We start from the raw sequence: 23,149 nt of genomic DNA on the forward strand, positions 1-23,149 counted from the left end.
ATGATTGAAAGCTGTGCCAGAGATGCAGTTAGATGGCATATTATTCATACATTTAAAATCATTATTTACAATAAAATATTTGAGATTTTGATTTTAAGCCAAATGGCCCGTCCTAATAATAACAACAAATCTCAGAAAAATTAAACTCATGCAGTTTTGTAATATTGAATAAATGATGACAGCTGAAAATGACTTAATATTGACAATTATTTTTGGTGTAGAATAGTGTTTTGTGATGGATTTTAGGTGCCTGCAATAACACTGTTTGACCAGTGGAACACACTTGTGCAGAACTGTAAACGCAAATGTATTAACTAGTAGAGTATAGTAAAGTTTAATGTAACTACATACAAAGAATGCTGCCATATGCAAGGCTACCAATTCTCACACATTTATAATAAAGGTGTTGACACTGTTTTGGCATTCTCTACTCTGCGGTTATTTCACTTTCTGTGCGAGTCTGGAAAAAATATTCAGGTGCACTGGTGAAAAAACAAAGTCACTTATATTGTAATCAGTCATAATGAAGTGATTATATGGTTCTTTGCCTGATTAAAGGGTTAACTTAATGTTAACATTTTTTGTATTAGAGAGCTCTGTAAACAAATAGAACAGCACTGTATAGTGCTCATGCAAATAGCTGGTTTAGTGAAATGCGTTGACTGAATGAGTTAATAAATGGTCAGTGTGGTGCATCGTTCAAACAAGTAGCACTGTTTTGTTCTAGTTTAGGTGCATTTGGCAACGCATGTCATACTCAGTAGCATGCCATGGCTTATCTGGTCAGTAAATCTGTCACCAGCGCGACCACTAAAACTTTAGAGCACTGACAGGAAGAAAAGCTTACAAAATCGAACTACTCTCAGCCAGGAGCCCTGGATTATGACAAATAATAGTTTGCTGCTGCACTAATGGTGGAAGTTTGCTATTTTGATGAACTCTCCCTTGAATGTTAGTTTAGTTTGCACATATAAACAAACTTCCAGCTGTTTAAAAACCACTTTCTGTCTGGATCCTCATGTGTTTGGTATAGCATCATCAGCCACTGCTGGTTTGTTTAAGCATTACATTACCCATAAAATGACATAACTCTGGGAGCCGTACTGCTCTACGGGGCCAAGTTTCCCAGTAGACCTGTTTCTATTTTACGAGGAAACTGTGCACAAGATGCTTTTGATTTAAAGTGCTGCCGGGGCATTGGTCAGCATCCCGCCAACCCTCCAAATCCTTCACTCTTCCTTTCAGACAGACGAGACTCGAGGCAGGTTTTAAGTCGTCAAGAGATTCGAATGCAATAAACAGATCACGCTAGGTGACTGGAACAGATTGTTCGACTGCCAGACAATGGCACTTGTTTGGATCTAAAACAATTTCGTTATATAGAACAGCTTGAGGGTCACCAGTTTGTTCTGTCTTTTCTTTTGTTTTATTAATTTGTTCATGCTTCAGCAGTGGGAGAGGGGGAAAAGGCTGTGTACTTTTTAGGTCTGCACAATATATCGTTTCAGCTCCATTATCGCAATATGTGTATCCAAAATAGTCACATTGCAGGAGCTTCAGGATTGGGATTATAGTTGTCCAGTGGTCCATTCTTCGTTAGGCATGAGACGATAACCGGTTTCAAGGTTTACCGTGGTTTGGAAAAGTCTAGGTATTAAAAACGCGAAAATGTTTTGTTATACCGTTTCTAAGGTATATGTAGAGGGTTTTTAAGTGTTTTTATTTAATAAAAACATTTAAATTTAAGGTTATCTAAGGTTATGTCTTTTAGGGAAATCTGTATTTTTTAAGCTAAGCCTTACATGGTTAGTGCTCCAAAATATTCTAAATGTTTACTAAAATGTAATATATTGTGTTAAATAGGGGGAAAAGTTGTTGTTTTTTTTACTTTTTATTTAAACTCTTTTACTTTTTATTTAAACATTTAAAAAGAAATTATTTTACAGCAGTAAAAACTAAACCCTGACACCGTGAAACTTTGATATTTTTATCTAAGGTTATTATACCTTCTGAAACTTGTACCGGCCTATGCCTATTCTTCGTACCTTACATATTCAGCAGATCCAGGATCTTTTAATTAAACATTTAAATTTAATTCAATTTAACAAAATTTAATTTGTTTCTTCAAGTTTTCAAATCATATTTAAGTATCTGATCTGAGATCGCTGCGTGTGTTGTGAAGGACAGATCTATCGATTCTCAAAGTCATGATCACCAATGCAACAATTGGCTGACCCACAGCAGCGTAAAGACATGTTTGAATTAATAATCAGTTATCCATGTGAGCTAAATTATATTAAACACATGTATGGTTAATAAATATGATATGCAATAACTTTGTGAGTGTGTATTAGCCTCAGTGAACAAGCTCAGAACTTTAAATAGTCCACAGTTGGCATAACTTTTAGTTGCAGCAGTTTTGTTCCGTGCAGAAACGCAGTGTTGAAAAGCCTTTACGATTAATCAAACATGATGAATTATAGCATGGTTAAAAGTGAAATTGGTTAATCTGTGCATCCCTACGTTAATCTTGTTTTTGCTTTGAAATGTGGATATTTGGACTAGAAACAAGACAGAAATTCTATGAGTTTTTCTTTTTTTTTTTGCATAAATTAAATAAATTCCATATAAATACATTAATTAAATACAATTGTGTAGCTCCTGGTCAACTATAATTTAGGCTTAAAATTGCATATCTCGCGATGTGACCATTGCAGATGCGCATCAATACTGCAATATCAATACTGAAACAATATATTGTGCAGGTCTAATTCTTTCCAAAATAGAGCGATTTTATTTCATATAGTGAAAATATAAAATCTAAAAGTAAATGATCACAATGTCAGTTTTTCACCAATATCGTGCAGCCCTAGTACTTTTAATATACAAGGGGAACTATCCAGCCTAAAATGGCATTTGAGATGAACAGTCCCGGCTCTACGTTAGCCAGGGATAAAGTGACACCCTTACACAGAGAGGGAGAGAAGCACAGTCTTTCTTCACCTTTTCATATCATATACGTCTCTTTCTCTCTTCTCAATTTCATCTGTAGTTATGAGAGTAAAGCTCGTGCAGTGAATGGAATACTGTACGGTCGGACGTAACCCTATCCAAATCTCTGATTAAGCACATTATTGATTCTGTAATGCTGTTTGCTCTATGCCATATTATTAAGGCCCCCATTTGAGATCTACTTCCTCTGGTGTGCTTGGGGAAAAACGAAAAACGATAGCTTTTGCAGGATATCTTTTCTGCCCTAAGAGCACTTTATGATAAGTAAAACTTCCTTTTTACTGAGGCAGTTTCAGTCGGTGTTCATTAGAATTTCAGCATAAGTGCTTTAGTAAGTTTTCACAGTAATTTGATGTGTAATCAGTCATGTTTGTTCTTGTGTTTCTTTCATATCTCACCTTTTCCCAGCTGAATCTATTTTGATTTTGCAGAGCTTATTCATGAAATTCTCTGTAATTACACTCATTAATTTGAGTGCATGTCCTAACATATGGCTTAAAGACGAGATGTTTCATCATGGTGTGAACAAAATCGTCACTTCCTGATTAATTGGCACCAAATATCAAACGTAAAAACTGAGCTAGATACAGTAGGAAAAGTTGTGAATGTTTTCTTTATCTAATAAATGAAGATGTAAGACGCGGAGCACAGCCGATCTTGACAATTCTGGGGGTAATTTATACTATAATAACGCTAATACTGAAATGGTTAAGGCATTTTAGATTCACCAAAACAACATTTCAGATGTTTTACAATGTGCTCAGCCTGCTGGTTTGTCCATTCACACACATTTTCATCATCACATGATCTCTTATAACAAAATCACATGACTTTTTTATGTGCATACTGGAATTTGTTTGGTAAAAGTGTTTCCATCATAGCTTGTGTGCATGTTTTCTTATCTTTTCTGTGTGTGTGTGTGTGTGTGTGTGTGTGTGTGTGTGTGTGTGCGTGCGTGCGTGCGTGCGTATGAATACAAGAAATTACAGTAATGAGCAGTTGTGGAGAGAGTACTGAAAAATCATAAAGTAAAAGTACCATTACACAAAAATGTAGTGCAAGTCGAGTAAAAGTTTCTGTTTCTAACACTACTCAAAGTATGAGTAAAAAGTTGTCATGGTTTAAGTGAACCCATTCTGAATTTAGTTTTTTTTTTTTTTCTCCCATGTGGCACAGCTCAAGCTAGCAGGATTCCGATTTACTCAAATCAGATTCAGGCCTCTTTTATGTATGAAAATTTATCTGAAAATTTAATTTTAATGCAGCCTTAAAATATAGCAAAAGAACTTTTCAAAGACAAAACAAATTAAACATGTGAACAAATTAAATTAAATACATAAATGGAGAAAAGAGTTTTATTAAAATGAGTATAAGTCTGGTTCTGCTCTTTTTAATTTTTAATAATTTATTTTTATTTTTTGTCTTTTTTTTGTCTGCAGTTTAAATGTATACATCAGATATGCAAGTTAAAAGTCAAAAAAATATGTTACAGGGTGTCTGTGGGGTCTTAAAGTCTTAAAATGTCTTAAGATCTAACATTTAGTTTTTCAAATTTAAGTCTTAAATTCACTGAAATATTGTGTTGTAGGTATTAAATCATTTTAAATAGGTCTTAATTTTTCTATGTCCAAGTAAAGCCACCCAATCGGGCTGACATTGAATCACTAATAATCCAACTTTTTTATATTCAATTCTTTTTTATTAAAAAGATACAATTCACAACAGCTGTTTTACAGCACATTCTCCTAATTAAACTCCGTAATTAGGCAAAGAAACTTAAAGCAACACATCACTTGACATGATATTCAATTAATACAAAAACTATTTACAGAAGAATCCTTATGGTTTAGCCCTGTATGAGTCCAAAATTTCAATCATAATGGTCTTAAAAGGGTCTTAAAAAGTCTAAGATCTGCAGTGTAAATTCCCCCAATAAGTAATCACGAGTAGTGTGTATTACATTGTGAAAATGATCAGATTTTTCTATATGCAAGGTTTGATTAGACTGGAATCACAAGCTTGATCTCACAAGGAAACAAAACTGTTTATCAGAAAAGTGGCTAATTACTACGAACTCGTATGATTTTGATTTTTAAAAGGATAAGATTTTTAAAAGGAGTTTTGCCCTCAAACCTGAAGTACACTCTGCTAAAGAATAAAAAAATAAATTGTATTCTTAGACATATTTCATTTAATTATAGTCATTTTAATAACTAGGCATTGGAATCAGATCTTGAAAACAATAAAAAATAATAAATGTTACAAAAGAAGTGCAAGGTAAAAGGTAAAACAGGTAGCAATATCTACTACCAGATCTATTTTCAATTGTCAGTCACCCACATGAAAATATACTATAGTCATTTATAGTAAATACTAGTGTTTTTTTTAACCATACTGACACTGACACCTCTAATAGAGGTTTCGCAATCAGCTAAAATGTTGCTAGAATTGTGTTTTATGTATGGGCGATATATATTGTATAACTGATTGAGATCGTGTTCATGTGTTGTGTTCATGTGTTGTGCGATACGTTGATATATTTACACAACTGGTAATGAGTAACCATTTCGTAAGTGTTTTGAATGGAATTTTCTATTTGGTCAGTGATGGGCTGCAATTTTATAAAGTATTATAATTAGTGGTGGGATGTTATCAATAACGTGAGACTCTTATTGCGCGATAAAAAGAAAAAAATATCACAGATAATGTATTATCAGATTTGGTTTGGGAGCTGGGTCTATTCTATGCAAGCTATGGTGACTTTCACCTTGATATTTTAGCGTAGATGTATACCTGACTGGTGAGCTGTCTGACAAAAAAAGTGCCCTTCTGAATCAAATCAGATGCCCTTCTGGATCTTTCACTTACTTCGAAGACACTTCTGACTACATTGACATGGACATCTGTAATCTAGTTACTTGCCTTTCAAAAGTTTCACTTTTATTCATGAACATTTCATTTATGCCCCCGTGACGAACTGGGGTATTAGATGCAAATAAGGAGTGAGGACTTATGAGAGTGTTATGGAATTTAATAACGCACGCCAAATAGAAAGAAAAAAAATTTCCACTTTTCGCAATGTGTGTGTGTGTGCGCGTGCACGTGTGGGTTTTTTTTCCTGACAGCCGCGTGTGTGTATCTTGTCGAAAAAGTATGGCGAGAAGTCCTACATGAAGGTAATAGTTTGATTGTGGTATTTACTTCAATAATGTCACTAATATATACATAGTCCACATGTCTTAATTCCATTTCTGTTTAGTTCAGTTATGACTTTAATCGGATTAAGATAATCAAAAATCACTGTTTGGAGCTTATGTACGCCTACAGCTCAAAATTCACGTTTAACTGAATAAATAGTTATTAAACACAAGTACATCTTATTGAACATCATTTATTTTCATCACCAATTATCACAGTAGAACAGTTTCTCAAGCAGTTTGTGATACATTTTGGAAACCGGAGATGAGCTTCTGGTCTAATGCGCCACCTGGCAGAAACCCATCCTCAAGGACTTATATTTAGTCATTATTTGGGTAGCACACATATTCTGAATGCCTTAGACAGAATTCAAATGAGCCATCTTAATATATATTAATCCAGATTAATTCCAAGAATACAGTGAGATTAATCTTGATAAAAAAAAATCAATCCATGCCCACGGATAATTATAATAGATTAAGACATAAAATATGATGACACAAATTTACTGGATGTTCTCTGGTGTCCTGTCCTACTACCCTAATAGCAATAGTGTTTTAATGTATCGTCTTCTGGGAAACGTACATGAGTCAAAACATTGTGGTTGCACAGTGCACATTTTAATGAATAAGAACCTCTTGTGCAATGGTTTGATTTTGACATCAGACCGGTTTCACTTCTCATTCAGATTAAGTCATAAGATAAACGGTGCTTCCTTACATCCAGGAAACATGAGCGCTAATGTTTCCATTGTTGTTTCAACCAGAGAAACATGATCCTCAAAGAAAAATCAATATGTTTTCATGTACCGCAGCCTTAATATATTTAGACTATAGGAGCGAGAGCACCAGCTGTGAAGACAATTGAGAAAATAAATCATTGCATTTGGGGAGTAAAATAAAAACTCAAAAAAAGTCAGCGCACAGAAAAGAAACCTCCCTCCACATGAGGCCGAGCCGAATTCGATTAGTAAGCGAACGCTTTCAGCACGGCAGGAGTCCTTCCTGCCCATTACCTTGTGCACTTTTGATAAAAGCCCACTGATTTGTGTGTTGTCCTCTATAAGCCCTCGCAGGCCAACATAAATGGCCACAAGCCTGTGTTGCATTCCAGCAAGCAACCTTTGTTGTCGCCGCCTGGCCTCGGTTGACTTGAGGAGCCTTGCTCATATAGCATACTAACAAGGTTAAAAAGAGACTTCATTGTTTGCCACCTTTGGAAGACATTTAGTGCTTCTCTCTTTCCCAAATCATGTACAGTTGAAGTCAGATTTATTAGCCCTTCTGAATTAGTGGCCCACCTGTGTATTTTTTCCCCCTAATTTTTGTTTAAAGGTGCAGTAGGTGACTGTCTTCAGAGACATTCTTGTTGTGCATGTTGAAAGTCTCTTCACATTCCAACAGCAATGATAAAAGTAAATGAGCTAAATGTATTTATATGTATTTTTAAAACCCTGAATCAATATTGTAGTTACTTTTCGACACTGAAGTATTTCTTTTAGACAGGTAATGTTATATTTTAAAACTATTTTAGTCTCACAAAACTTATGTAGATTTTGTTGTTACTAATGGGCTATATGCACGGAAGTGTTGTTCAGCCACTGAAAGATTGATGTGACTATTTTTAGTTTCATAAGGGACCTTTTACAGCATCGATAATGTCAATTTTTTATTTAATTTAACAACAAAGCATAAGTATATAGCATTATTCCACCTAGCCTATTTACTGAGGGATATTTACATTTGGTTCATTTTTGAACAATGACAACATGTGACACCTCCCTATATTGTTTACCATGCTACTCTGAATATTCGGTCTGAAACAACATGCAAGTATGGCTTAACAAGTGTAATTCCTGCACGCCGCTGGCCAACCACTAAGCATACAGTAGTGGCTTTAGGACAAAGCATGTGAGAGAGTGAGATCCTTGCAAGTGATCCTTGCATGCATGAAATATTGCACATTATGACAAGTTTTGCTTGCTACACAACCAAAAACGTGCTAGATATAATACAGTTTTTGTTTAGTATTGTAAAGTACTGTAAAGTTTTCTAACTGGCGAATGGCATGAACTAGTGAGTCTCTGTCATCTTTAATGTGCATGTTCGTTATTTCAGGAGGCGTGGCTTTGGACGGCAGGGGAGGGATTGTGTTTCAAACATATTATGTTAACCGGTTAGCATTTAGGCACATCAACTAGTGCACCATTAATGGAAAGATGTAAAATTATTTGCTCTATGTACGTTTTTGACTCTTCTAAATCATAAAAATAGCATAATATGTTTGCAGATACTTAAAAAACATGTTAAATAAACATTCTTTTTTTATCTGAAAAACAATGTTAAAGTCGGATATTTTGCTTTGAAAATTACGTACTAAACGGCAGTCTTTGTTTTGGTTCTTTTAATCCGCCCACTGCCAGTTTAGCCAATTATATTTTTTGCACCCTGGGTCACCTTCATGGAAATTCATTCAGTCAGGAAGGCTCTCAAACCATGTGCCCGCAACCAATAATGCGACCTCCGGTAAATAAAAGCAGCTCAGAAATGAGATGCAGATTCAGAGTTTCACATGAGGTTATTGATGAGCAAATAATATGAATATTACTAACGTTAACATAAGGTGAGCAGGTTACATCGTAACCCTGTGTCCTAACAACACACTATGTGATGAGATTTGCAGTGATAAGCAATTTGTCTGTTTGCACCAGATGAAACACGACAGAAACATTAAAATACAGCCATTCAGAAGCACAGAATAGTGCACTCACTGCACTCCAATAAAATTGTGAGGTTTATAATCTATTTAATACATATTAAACCTCTTTAACATTATTAAATGTACATGCATTGATATGTCTTGGCTTGCACTGAGTCAAAGTTCTGAAGTTCAATTTCAAAGTTTATTTTATTTTCAAGATCTGAGGTGAACTCTGCTTTCAGCAGAATGGCAGTAAATGGCATGACATTTAAACTCCTATTATTAGCATTTAATACTGAATAAAGCACATAAGGTGTACCTGAGGTGATCATAGTTTATCTTGTTGCTCACCTGTGAGAAATAGAAGTAGTTTCTGAAATAAAAATTTTAAGTGTTGGTTAGGACAAAAACTCCTTTTAGTATGGAAAATATTTATATCGTGTGCCGTTGCTTTTAGTTGGCAAACAGTTCAAATCAGCCTTCAGGCAATTTGGCAAGCTGCACTTGCGTGGACTCGTCAGAGGAGGAGCCGAGTGAAAATGTGTTTTGGTCAAGGAGTGCAATACCCAATTCAACCACTGGGTTTCAAACTTACATAAAAGTTTTAAGAGCAGCTAATTTGTAATAACTCATTTCTTTTATCTTTGCCATGATGACAGTGCATAGTATATCACTTGATGTTTTTCAAGATACTAGTATTCAGCTTAAAGTGCAATTTAAACTAGGTTTATTACGGCGAGGTAATAAGGCGAGTTAGTGTAATTAGGCAAGTCATTGTAGAGCGATGGTTTGTTCTGTAGATAAATGAAAAAAAATTGCTGCTAATAATATTGACATTAAAAGGGGTCAAAAAAATTAAAAGCTGCGTTTATTCTAGGTGAAATAAAACAAATAAAACTTTCTCCAGAAGAAAAAATATTATAGAAAATACTGTGAAAATTTTCTTGCTCTGTTAAATATCATTTGGGAAATATTTTAAAAAGTAAACAAAATTCACTCAAGGCCTAATAATTCTGACTTCAAATGTGGCTTAGGATTGTTTCGAGGAACTCTTTTAGCATTTGTTTAGGTCAGTTCTGCAGTGTCTCGTCATCATTTAGTTTCATCTATCAAGCAATTCTCTGTTCGTGTAAAATAAAGGAAGTTAGCATCCACTCGCGTCATTCTGCGGTTGTGAATCTGACACCCCTAACGGCCTCTCACACACTTTTTTTTTTTTAAGACTTCCTTTTAACATGATTCTCATCTGTCAGAGATGATTATGAGGATGTTGTGAAAGTATATCATTTTGCGATGGCAGGTCTGATAGGTTTTTATTTGGCACAAATATCAAATTGTGGTAGTGAGTAACACTTGTTCTAACTCGGCACACCAACATTTCAAAACTGCATTATATGTTTAGTGATGATTAGCTTAAGGTGCGTGGGTGGATGCTTAGCGTGATGTCTGTGGCTAAACGTCTGATGTATATGGCACACACTTTTCTGTAAACACGTCAGCAGATCCTCAGTCATTCCTCTGATTGGTTTAAATGGATAGGATTTGTAGCCGTCTTTACCAGTACGCCTGAAAACAAGTCTTATCGGATTTTAAAAATGCATTAAAAAGGCTGTGATGTTTATATTTATAACAGTGCTCCTTAATATATGTATTACATGCAGAATTCTTAATATTCGTGGTTAAAAAAAAAAGGCTTCTGAGACATACTGGCTGCACACCGTCTGTTAATGTGAAGATAACTTTGTGATTTGCATTTATTAATCTAACTTAAATGAATACTTTATCTTGTGATGTTGACAAATGTGCACATGCTTATACTTGCTTTTTTTTCCTAAGGGCAGTGGAAAAATCTTCAAATATTCCATCATTTTGGTCATAAAGATGAGAGAAATACATTGTTCAAAAGTGTCAAAGAAACAAAAAAGCTGTCAAGTTTATATTGACGCTTTATTCTTTAAGTTCTTGGTTTAATTTCTCTGTTTTAACAAAAAAAAAATAGTTCTCTGAGATGTGTACTTCCTGCACAGCTGTCTGTTAATGTAAGGATAACTTTGTGATTAGCATTTATTTATATGACTTAAATGCTCGTTTATAAAAAGAATAAAACCCTTTATCCTTCGATGTCGACAATTGGCAAATATGCTTATACTTGCTTTTTTTCACTAAGGGCAGTAAAAAACCTTTAGATATTCAGTTATTTTGGATAAATATAATAGAAAGACATTGTTCAAAACAATAAAGTGTCAAAGAAATAAAAAAAAGCTTTGATGTTTATATTGACGCATTATTCTTTAAGTCCTTGGTTTAATTTCTGGGTGTTTTAACAAAAGCAAAATTTCCCTTGAGATGTGTACCTCCTGCATTGCCGTCTGTTAATGTGAGGATAACTTTGTGATTAGCATTTATTATTCTGACTTAAATGCTCGTTTATTAAAAGTGTGCAATATTCACTGCATGAGTCCTTCATCCCGTGATGTTGACAAATGCGCAGATATGCTTATACTTGCTTTTTTTTAAACAAATGGCAGTGAAAAACCCTCAAATATTCTGTCATTTTGGTCATAAGGATAAGAGAAAGAAATTGTTCAAATGACTGATTTGTGGATACTCAACAAATACTACAAAAAATCTGCTTTTATAGAACAAAGAAAACTCACTCTATCTCAGTCTGCAGGATCTTTATGTAGAAAAGTATCACCAATATAATGAATGAATCTCAGAACAAAGACTAGATACATTTATACTGATTTCCTGTATGTTTTGCTGACAGATCATCAATACGGATACGTTTGTGAATGAATGATGCACACTGATAAATGATGATTATCTGGGCTGTTATCCTGTGGACATTTCCACATCCTTAAACATGACGTGGATTATTACTTTGTTCAATAAAGTAAAAAAAACAAAAACATTTTTGTTCAATAAAAATATTTTTAAAAACACGACGCTGCATAAAGCTAAATGTGATTGGTAGGTTAATCTGTTAGTCAAATAAGATAGTGGGTGGTCCCAATCTACAGTTTCAAGAGTTCCCACTTAGCTCATGATTTATATATAGCTTGTTTGGCATGCTGTCCCGGGAGAGAGCCCTGAGCTCAAGAGATCCTCGAGGACCCATTGCCATTGGTATTCTTGCTGTGAGGCAACAGTGCTAATCACTGAGCCACCGTACCACCCAGACGAAGATAGTTGTAGAACGGAAATGAGGATGTGTGTGTGTGTGTGTGTGTGTGTGTGTGTGTGTGTGTGTGTGTGTGTGTGTGTGTGTGTGTGTGTGTGTGTGTGTGGATAACAGTGGTTTGTTCTGTAAACAGGGAAGCTAATGATATAGACCTTAAAATCGTTTTACAAATATTAAAGGTGCAGTATGTAAGTTTAACACCCAGTGGTTGAACTATGTATTGTATTCCTGGATCAAAACAATTTTACAAGACATTTTATAATGTTGAAAGCAGCAGCAGATCTTGAAAATAAAATAAACCCTTTCAAATTGAACTTCAGAACTCATCAGTGATTCAGCATGTACATTTAATAATGTTAAAAAGGTTTAATATGTATTAGATTATAAACCTTACCATTTCGTTGGAGTGCAGTGAGTGCACTATTCTGTGCTACTGAATGGCTGTATTTTAAAGTTTCTGTCGTGTTTTGTCTGGTGCAAACAGCCAAAATGCTCATCACAGCAAATGTAGCGTGTTGTTAATTCACAGGGGTTACAATGTATCCTGCTCACCTCATGTTTACATTCGTAATATTTATTTGATTTGCTAATTAATAACCTCATGTGGAACTCTGAATCTGCGTCTCATTTCAGAGTCTGCTACTGTCCACCGGAGGTCGCATTTCAGTCAAGGGTGGATGCTTTGAGAGCCTTTCTAACTGAATGAAATATGTGGTTTTCCAACAAGGCAACCCAGGGTGCTGAAATATGATTGGCTAAAGTGGCAGTGGGTGGGTTAAAAGAACCAAAACAAAGACACCCTTTCCAACATTCACACATTTTCAAAGCAGAATATCTGACATCATTGTTTTTCAGATAAACAAGAATGTTCACTTTCTTAAATATCTGTACTATTATAGTATTGTTATGCTTTAGAAGCTTAAGAAACTTATATACAGCACCTTTAAAGTATATTTTCTGGTCTGTTAAATATAACTTGGTAAATATAAAAAAATAGCTGGAAAGCTAATCATTTTGACTCAGCTTAATGCTGTGAAAAGTTGCTGATTAGTTTCTGTGAGTAAAGCAGTTCATTTTAAAAAGTCTCTTCAGAAGACTTGGATTAAACTGATAGAATTCATATGGAGTTATTTTTAGTTCTCTTTACAAACGTTTTGAAGCATCTGCAGTTTTGGGTGAACGGACGTTGGATGGAGAGACAGCAGCATCTCCAATCAAAATATTTCTCTTCCGAAGATGAACAAAAGTTTTATGGGTTTGGACTAAAACCAGGAAGAGTAAATGATGATAGAATGATAATTTTGGAGTGAACCAACCCTTTAAAATAATACACTTTTAGCTGTGGAAGGCTTTACACTAACATTCAGCTCAGTGGTCTAAAAGGCAGACGCTGTTGAGTCAGTGCTAATCATCTGCTGAATTAGGCAATCAAGAATATTAATTAAGTTATATGACTAGCTGTTCCCGGAAGGTTACCAAGCAACTTCTTCATCATTGACTTAATTAAAATTCACATGCCTTGATTTTACAGCCTAATTACACTTTAAAATTAGATAAAAGTTCCTCTGCATCATTGATTCCACATCATTGGAACCTTTCCATTCTGTAATAGGTTCTTTTGATGAATAATATTTGGAGTTTTTTTTTTTTTTTTTTTTGAAAATTAAATACAGAATTATTAAAAACTGAATAAATAATGTCTCTTTACTTTGATATAAAAAAGAGCTTTATTTTCATTATGGCCAAGCTAGAACAACCAAATAATCTTTATTCCACAAACTATTCTTCATATTAGAGAAATAGTCCTTTACAGCAGTGGTTCTCAAACACTGGTTCGTGGATTAATTGGTACCGGGTCGCACAAGAAACCATTAACAATTATTAGTTTTAATTTATTTTTTTTTTTTATTAGACTGAGTCTGAATCTTCTTTTATTTTACAAAGTCTTTTATTTAAGAATAACCATATTCTTCTGGTTACATCTTATGCACTTAAGCACCCAACTTTAAACCACAAGCAGCAAAAGGAGTAAGAAACAGCCGTCTTTGGAAAGTTTCTTTGCTACAGGAAAAAGGTCCAGTAAAAGACCCAAAATATGCCAAGGATCCGCAATCATTTGTCAACTAATCAGGTCAATCCAACATGGATTTTTTGTCAGCTTGTCATCCTCTGAGAAAACTGTTGATATTCACCTACAACCTATGAAATACCGCCCCGTGGTGATAAAAAGCGACCACTAATTTACACTACAAAAGCGTTCTTCATAGAAATGTTGGTTAAAAGTGTCTTTGTGGAATCCAAAATTGCTGCTTTTATTATGATTCTGCTTGCTAAAATGTTTCTCTTCAAAAATAATTTATTTTTAATGTAAGACTTCTGTTGAGACTTCATTATCGGTGTAGAAATCATTCATACATTTGTTGGAATTTAAGTCTTGATTCATTTTATATATCCATCTGTGTGAATAATGAGTGTATATAAGGCCTGGGGAAGTCATCAGCGCCTGCTTTCACAGCACAAATTTTGGTCTGTATATGTACTCAACCTCCTCCCTATTTCCTTTTTTTTTTTTTGCCCCTTCCATGTTATATCTTTGATGTTCTCAACCCAACCATATATATATATATATATATATATATATATATATATATATATATATATGAAAACCCATGGGAGTACATAATGATTCAGTGCTCATTTTTTGATGAGCTACTACTTTTAATGCATGTGCTTTTGCACTAGTTCTCATAGGCTTTGCATACTACAGCATTTCGGCATGTACAGCGATTTAGAACGTTTTCTACAATATGTGTGGATTGTTTTGAAAATGTTGTGTAAACATGAAACTTAAAACGTAAGGGAAAAAACTTTTCCGTTTGTGGCTACATCGTTGTCATGTCATGGCCTAATTTAGCTCCTACTTTAGAGTAGGGTCTAACCTCGCACAGTAAAAACTACAAGTGACCTATGTTGATTGGCTGGAAGCTGCAATACAAAACAGGCATTCAACATTTTTAAAAGCTGTATATACACAGTTTACCAACTAACTCCACAAACAATGAAAACTGTGATAGATGAGCAGACGCAGTACTTCTCCATCCTCCATCCAGTTGTTGACATTTGTTGAATGCCAAGCTCGAGCTCCCTGTTTTGTGTCATACAGTAGTTCGTACTGCTGCTGAGAATGCTTCAAGGAAAATGTTATTTGAGGACCACCCAGATGGCTTGTAGTCTCAAGTTATAAGAACTCAGTTATGAGAACTACTCTTTAGCACACCCACATTACCATATTTTTGTCATTTTTGTATATGAATTTAGTATCATCTTTAAATGTCATTTGACGTCATTGTAAGAAAAAAACTCTGATTGATTTGCAGCATTTGTGAGGATTAAGCATTTCCTTTTATTTACCATTTGACATAAAATTTGTAAAAAAAATGGTACTTTTCTTAAATCCTTTTTATGGAAAGTGCCTGTTCTCTTTTTTTAGCATGGCTGCTTACTCCACAACTCTCTCAGTGTCCAGACTTGCTAGCTCTCTGAGCATTTAAAGTATCCCTTTGACTTAGCTGGCACATGTGCAAAACCAATCACTTACGTTAGCGAGGGCCCCAACACTGACTGAAGAAGAGAGTGTGTGTGATGGGTGGGAAGGGGAGTAAGGGGGAAGTGGCTTGAACTGAGGAGAACAGACTGTTCCTATAGAGAATGCAAATGTGAAGGAGGAATTTTATGGCCGATCGGCTAGGTGAACCCTGCTGCTCTCCATATGATGAGAATTAACAGCTCTAATCTTTTATTGCTCAAGAACGTGATCATTCTGACTAAGTGCTTTGATCTGTGCTCTCGCAAAACAAGGTCACGAGCCTCTTAACCTCAAAGAAAGTCTTTCTCAGGAAAATGCCAGTTGTGCTTGAATATGTAAAAGCTGGGAAGTCATGGGTGAGTGCTATGCAGTTGCTAAGGCGAGTGCTTTTTAAGGAGGTTTGTAGGGTCTTCTGAGTAGGGGTGTGAAGATAACTGCATCACCGCCATAATGAGATGTCAGCCGCGGTGATGAGGTTATTACCATCACCATCGCCTATTTTTAGTTTATTATTTCTTTTTGCTTCTGAAACTTTCAGGGTTGTCTACAAAAAACAAACTTAATAAAAAAAATTAAAGGCAGCCCTATTATTTTATTTAATTTAATTTTTTAACTTAAATAACAAATTTAGATTACACAATGAAAACACAGACTGAATCCTTTTTAATAACCGGCATTTTTTTTTTTCCCCTAAGTTTATTTTTCCTCCATCAAATAAATAAAGCAGGCCTACTAACTCAAATCAGTCGCTCCACGGAAAATAAGCAGTTTGAATTCTCCACTGTAATTCCTATATCACACACCTCGGTCAACATTTTTAATACAAATCATTATTATAAAGATTATGACTTGAGAATCTGATTTTACCTCTGCAATTTACTACCATTTTCTCGTCTCACTTGCGGTGAGTTCAAGTGAGGGAGTGTTTTGAATTAGTTAAACCAGGGGTGTCCAAACTCAATTCTGGAGGGCTGGTGTCCTGCTGAGTTTATCTCCAACTTACTTCAACACACCTGCCAGGAAGTTTTTCGTACATCTACAAAGAGCTTAATTAGCTGGTTTAGGTGTGTTTGATTATGGCTAGAGCTAAACTCCCCTGGATTCTGGCCCTCTAGTACCTAGTTTGGACACCCCTGAGTTAAACTATCCTCAGTTTAGTGTATAGTGTCAAACTAGCACAGAAATATCAGTAAAGATTTTGCTCAAAGTCTGGTCAAATGTAGTTTTGTTTTTTACAGTAAAGTAAATGTAAACTGAAACTTTTAACAAATTTAAAAATAGTATTGAAATGAATGCCAATTTAAAAATGCATAACTAAAATGACCTTAGTAAGGGTGTACCACCAAAATATACTGTAGTATTTTGAGGCATCATACATTTTAAATAGCGGAACAAGTTACACAACATGATGGAATGCTTGTGATTAGAACCTTAGTATTTAATTCTTAAAATTAAACCATTATGATCATATGTAATTTCAGTATTACTTGTTGCCATTTCTCATCTTTTGCTTTTGTTTTGGTGTGTAGCTTCTGAACAGATTTCGGGTCGGGACAGTTTCCCAGTTAAATCAGGAAGAAGTCCTTTACAGACACTACAGGAAAATGACCAGGTATGATACTGCAGCAGCTGAAATCATGAAATGTTGTTAACATTTGTCCTAAGTTATAGAATTATTAAATAGGACGATGTAAACGTAAGGTTGTAATTATGCTATTTTAAGGTATAAATTATATTATTTAGGGCAATATGTTGAATCAACAAAAGACACAGAGTGTTTTCCTCAGGCCCCTGGTGTTTAAGGGATAGCTTTTAACGGCAGTGGAAGTCAAATTACTAAAATAACAACCTCACATTCCTGAAGAACCTCCATTCAATCACATCAAACACCTTAGTCAGTTTGCGTGCGTCTTCATGAAATGATGATTGTATTATGAATGACTACACGAAATTGCATGCGCTCTACAATAGCGAAGTGTGCAGAAATGTAGATCTTAAATGTGTCTGACAAGATTTGTTGGTATATAACTTGTTATAGTCTTCGGATAAACGTTACAAGTGTAGTTTTTTGCTCATAAAAATACACACCCAAACTTTATTTTAATTTTCTAACAGTGGAAGTGTGAAACTTTCTGTGACACTAAAGACTACACCAATGATGCTGAAAATTCACCCCAAAACCCGGTTTATACACCGAAAAAAAAATGTATTCAAAGATGGTTGCTTGGATTTACTAAGAATTTTTAAGTTAAGTTGTAAACAATATAATTGGGCTGAATTTAAATAAACAAAAGAAGTTTGAAGTTTGAACATAACTGTATTTAATTTGTTTAAATTCAACCCATATAAATTGTCTGCAACAATTTTGCAGATATTTTTTTTTTTCAGTGTAGTAGGGTTGCTCAGTTTACCAGTACTATATGGTAGTATCGCAATACTATGGCTCAAATACTGGTAACGCCACTGTAGTTTGTAAACGGTAGTATCGTCATTAATGGTTTATCTACAATAGATAATGTTGCATGTGTTGCAAAAGTCACTAAAATACTCGCATGTTTATGCAACAATAGAGCATTTTATTTGAATAGTCTGTGAAGCCCTTTAAGATTGCAAAACTGTAGAACTTGCGCCTTTTATGGTAGCCTATTGCATGTTATCTAACGCTTCAATTCGATTGCACATCTGAATCGGTTCATGTTAATATGATTTAGTAGCTACAACAAACGTGACAATCTCTTTAAAAGAACGACTCTCAAAGTGAAATGTTGAATTACTTTGGATTGTTACCTGATAAGACTGGGGGGAAAAATAGATGAAAAACCAAAAATAGCAACAGGAAACATTGGAATAATTTTTGAGCACTTCATATAGGCTATTTTTGTTGAAAAAATTCTCTTTTATAACAAATTTCATTCTGTATGATTTATATCTTTATTTTAATATATTTTTGTTGGTCAGTTATCTACAAAATAAACTAAATGAATCGATAATTTTAGAAGTGACATGCAAAAATACTTTTTTTGCCTTAAGGGAATTATGAATTTCATTCAAGTAGGCCCATTATAACATAAAATATAGTATTTCTGACAATTTTCTCTATAATTTGAGTTGTATTAACAATCCAAAGTAATTCAACATTGTACAGTATCGCAATACTACTTGGTATATGGCTGGTATAGTAGATTATTATATCGTAACAACCCTAATTTATACCAAGTCATCATTTCATGATGACACTTGCAAACCAAATGACTAAAAATAAATGACATACATTATTTGCTGGAGAAATGTAAATGTGGGATGATATGTATATTTAAACCTTTTTTATAAAATGTCTTCGTCTGCATTAAATAGCAATGTTTAAATGACAATTATAAGCAAATTTAAAATACAGGTTTGGAACAAAAGTTAATGATGACAGGATTGTCATTTTTGGGCAAACTATCCCTTTAAGGTGGAACATTTTAATAAGAATTCAGTTGAGTCACTACCAGCTCATCAAATGCTTGCCTTTATGAAACCCATCTGTCTATCATCCCCCAGGCAAGACCGTTACCCTCCCATAACCGCAATGTGCCTGATGATTTCACAAGAACTTCCCTCAAAGACAACTGCCTAATCTTTTAAAGTCACCCAAATGCGTGTGTTTGCATGTAGTGCAATCTGTGGTTTACTGCTAAGAACCACCCGTTCCAGATTTCATCAATTGTTCACCCAAAAATGAAATTCTGAACCCAAGTGACTTTTGTCTTTCATGAAACACAAATGTTGACTTTCTCCACCTCATTTGATTTCCTCTTATAACATTTCTTCCTGTCCTCCAGCTGGAGCAATCTGCAGTGCAGGCCACTATGCAGGGTCGAAGGGAACTCCTGGAGGAAACCTGTCACACACATACACGCAAAAGACGGGTACTCGGCCCCGAGGATCTTCGCCACCTCATAGTGGACGATAAGCACAAGTTACTGTACTGCTATGTTCCCAAAGTGGCGTGCACCAATTGGAAGCGTGTGATGATGGTGCTAACAGGTGACGGGCGCTATCGTGAACCGCTGGCTATTCCCGCCAATGAGGCCCACATAGCAGGCAATCTGCGCTCGCTCTCGGAGTACTCAACAGCCGAGATCAACAAGCGTCTACGCACATATCTGAAGTTTGTTTTCGTGCGTGAACCTTTCGAGAGATTAGTCTCTGCCTATCGCAATAAGTTCACCCGTAGCTACAACACGGCCTTCCATAAACGATACGGGACCAAAATCATCCAGAGGCATCGTGCGGACCCCCAGGCTGAAGCCCTGGAAAAAGGCAACGACGTCTCTTTTGAGGAGTTTGTGTATTATTTAGTAGACCCTCAGACTCAGAGGGAGGAACCATTTAATGAGCATTGGGAAAGAGTTCACTCACTTTGCCACCCTTGCCTGATCCATTACGATGTGGTGGGCAAATATGAGACTCTTGCGCAAGACTCGCGCTACATCCTAAAGCTAGCAGGTGCAGAAGGAGAGGTCAAATTCCCAGCCACCTCGAAAAGCACCAGGACCACGGGCGACATGGCTGCCAAGTTCTTTGACAACATCAGTCCGTTTTATCAGAAGAAACTTTACAACCTTTACCGAATGGATTTCTTGCTTTTTAACTATTCTATGCCTGCGTACTTGAAGTTGAGATGAAGCCTGAGCGCGTTTCAACTGATCCCAAGATTCACTGAAAAGTCATGAGGCACAGTTGAATTTCACTCTTGCGCCTGGATTGGAGTGGTCTGCCTAAGGGAACCTGTAGAGGAAGCACCTTGATTACGGTGTGGCTCTCGCTCCCCTGAGGCGAAATTTAGCACTGTGAACAGATGACTGCTGGCAGGGGTTGTTGTTGCAACCCATCCCAGAAGTTCATGAAATACTGTCTGCAATTCCTTTGGCTTTGGTAACTTTCGACCGAGTTCCAAATATGTGCCTTTGTCCTTCCAAGTGTTGATAAGTGAAGCAGGATTCTTCATCAACGGACAAATGCTATGAATGTCTCATCTCCTGTACTCTTCACCACCCAAAATTATATTTATGGTATTGTTTACACGGCGTATTTATTGCAGAGTTTGCTCTTGAACTGGAACCAGCAGAGCCTTGACGTTAATCTCCAAGAGATTCCTTGCATTCGGTCTCGAAAAACTCCTTTCTAACATTCCCCAGATATGATTTCAGACCTTAGGCCCAATCACAAAGGGAGTTTCCAAGTCTAAAGGTAACACCATCACCTTCTCCATCAGATATCTTGTAATGCGTTGGAGGAAGTCAAGGGTATGAATTTAGACTCCAACGGTTGCAAGGCTGTCTGCATTGGCTGGTTTACCTACTCTGAACTGAAATGATTTTTCTCACAGAGTCCCCTTTAGCATGCAGCAGGCTAGGTAAACAGTGCATAGCTGTGGTTGGAGAAAGGTAGACCCTGATCACTGCACCTCTTGTTGAGCTATGGATGCAGGTGGAGGCACAAACTACCCACTGGGCATTACAGGTCAAACATCAGCATGATCTCGCGAGGATATGCTCATCTTGTGAAATTGTATTAAGGATTGAAAGTTTTTAGTGAGATATCAGTGTTTAAGTCAATACAAGAGTATCTTGTCCTTCAAACAAGTGCACTACAGTAAAGTTTAAACTAGCCTTGCTCATTTTCATAGCTATGAGGTGTTCTTGTGGCTCATTAGCACTTGGTCAAAATGACACCTAAAGATTTTGAATTTTTTTATTTCGGTTGATGGTTCATTTATATGAAATCTTGCTGATGAGTAAGGGTAAGAATACAAGGCTGCTGACAGGCAGACGTGTACTCCAGCACAGTGGGCACCTTGTGTGCCACATTGCACAACAGGCCTTCCAAAATTGCTGTTGGAAAATAGTTTCAATCTAGTTAGTTATTCCCTGTTTGAATGCTGAGCTGGAATCTGCCAACATTTCATGACCACAAGAGAGTCTGGGTTAAAACACACTTTGACAGGCAACATATTATATTCGGGGGAACGTTGTGTCTTGATTTGAGCATTAGAGAAGTCCCAATGCTTTTGTCCTGTCAAATGTTCATTGTTCTGATGGTATCTAATATGAATGTCTTGCAGGAGGTTTATTGGTGTGAGAGTGGGGAAAGCTTCAACACTCTGAGCTGTTGAGAGTGTGGCAACAGTGTGTGCCACTTGTGATGTAACTTAACAGTTTGCACCGGTTTTGAAAGCTTGTGGGGATACATGTGCTGCAAAACTGTGAGTGACTTTGTGCACTAGCCAATATTGAGTCTTGCTTTGAAGGGTCAAACTTTATCTGAAGGTTTTTTTTTCTTTTTTTTTCTCTGTAGTAGGGAACAGTGTGATCTCATATCTTGTCTATTTTAAGGCACACATATGTTTGGTACAAAAGCAAGATTTTGTTTGTTTTCTTGACATACTTTTTTACACCATTTCCTATTTAAAACACCACCACACACAAACTGTAGAAACTATGCGATTAGGGTAAATTATAATTCACAGTGAAGAATAAATAAATTACCACATCAACAAATTCATTGTTATCAAGTCATTCAAGTGAACACTGGTACATTCAATAAATATGATTTATGATTGGATGTCTATCCAATTTAGAGGAAAAATGTACAAACTGAGGCACGTCTGGCCCTCTGTATATGAATATCTAGCAGCCATTAAAACTGTGTTACTTAAATAGCAAAGGAATGACCTTCAAAGTTACCTTGTTTACTTAAAAACTAATCTAAATCAGAGACTCTGGAAATTCACTAGGGATAACAGAAGAATCTTTAACCCAAAAATTGTGTCATAGTTTACTTATCTATCACTTTTGCCTTCAGTTGAACACACAAGGTATTGTGAGGAACGTTGGAAACAATTGACTGCCATAGTTATGTTTGTTTGTCCTAACAGTTTTCCAACCTTCTTCAAAATATCTTCTTTGGTGCTCATCAGAACACCGGTTTGGAAGGATAAGTAAATGGTGGCTATTTTCATGTTGGGGTGAACTATCCCTTTACATTTTGGTAAACTTCAATTTTTAACATGGCACAAAAATAAGTGATGCTAGAGTTCTGCCTTGCTATACAGTATCAGGCGGCTGGTGTGTATGAAAGCAGCATCATTGAGGCAACACACCTAGAATATAATCATATACAGACCATCAGGTAGCAGTCCATACCTGCCAATGATCTACAGGGGATTTGATATTTCCAGTCCTATCGTGTGCACCACTGTGGGCAGTACAGGTCCTCTGAAGGGTTTGAGGTTTTATAAGCCAAGTCCCTCCACTAACATGACCAGACGGAAACACAGGGCAAGGAAACCCGTGCCTAACAGGTCTCCCAGAGCAGTCAGGTATGGGATGGAGAAGTTATCTGGGTCCAGGCTTTTCCTCCACATCAAACGCACAATCAAGTCTGCTGTGTAAATGAGGATCCCCACCTGTGGAGAAAAACAG

General features: G+C 36.0%; 2 protein-coding genes across 44 annotated transcripts in view; one reads left to right on the plus strand and one right to left on the minus strand.

Moving 5' to 3' along the window:
- chst13 (carbohydrate (chondroitin 4) sulfotransferase 13) overlaps positions 1–22,225 on the plus strand; it is a 416,663-nt gene extending 394,438 nt beyond the window's left edge. For 34 of the 35 annotated variants that reach the window (XM_087307583.1, XM_087307560.1, XM_087307582.1 and 31 more), the window contains 2 exons: positions 17,210–17,292; positions 19,505–22,225. In XM_087307583.1, the coding sequence (XP_087163709.1) occupies positions 17,210–17,292; positions 19,505–20,350 (929 nt within the window). In that variant the 3' untranslated portion in view covers positions 20,351–22,225. Of the gene's footprint in view, positions 1–17,209; positions 18,438–18,807 lie in introns of all 35 variants that reach the window. The other variant, XM_087307589.1, reaches the window with a different exon arrangement.
- The window catches only part of slc41a3 (solute carrier family 41 member 3), a 142,820-nt gene continuing 141,837 nt past the window's right edge, over positions 22,167–23,149 (minus strand). For all 9 annotated transcript variants that reach the window (XM_087307549.1, XM_087307551.1, XM_087307552.1 and 6 more), the window contains one exon: positions 22,167–23,133. In XM_087307549.1, the coding sequence (XP_087163675.1) occupies positions 22,960–23,133 (174 nt within the window). In that variant the 3' untranslated portion in view covers positions 22,167–22,959. The remainder of the gene's footprint in view (positions 23,134–23,149) is intronic.

This window comes from Danio rerio, chromosome 23 (assembly GCF_052040795.2).
Source record: "Danio rerio strain M-AB ecotype USA chromosome 23, GRCz13ab, whole genome shotgun sequence".
Lineage (NCBI taxonomy): Eukaryota > Metazoa > Chordata > Actinopteri > Cypriniformes > Danionidae > Danio > Danio rerio.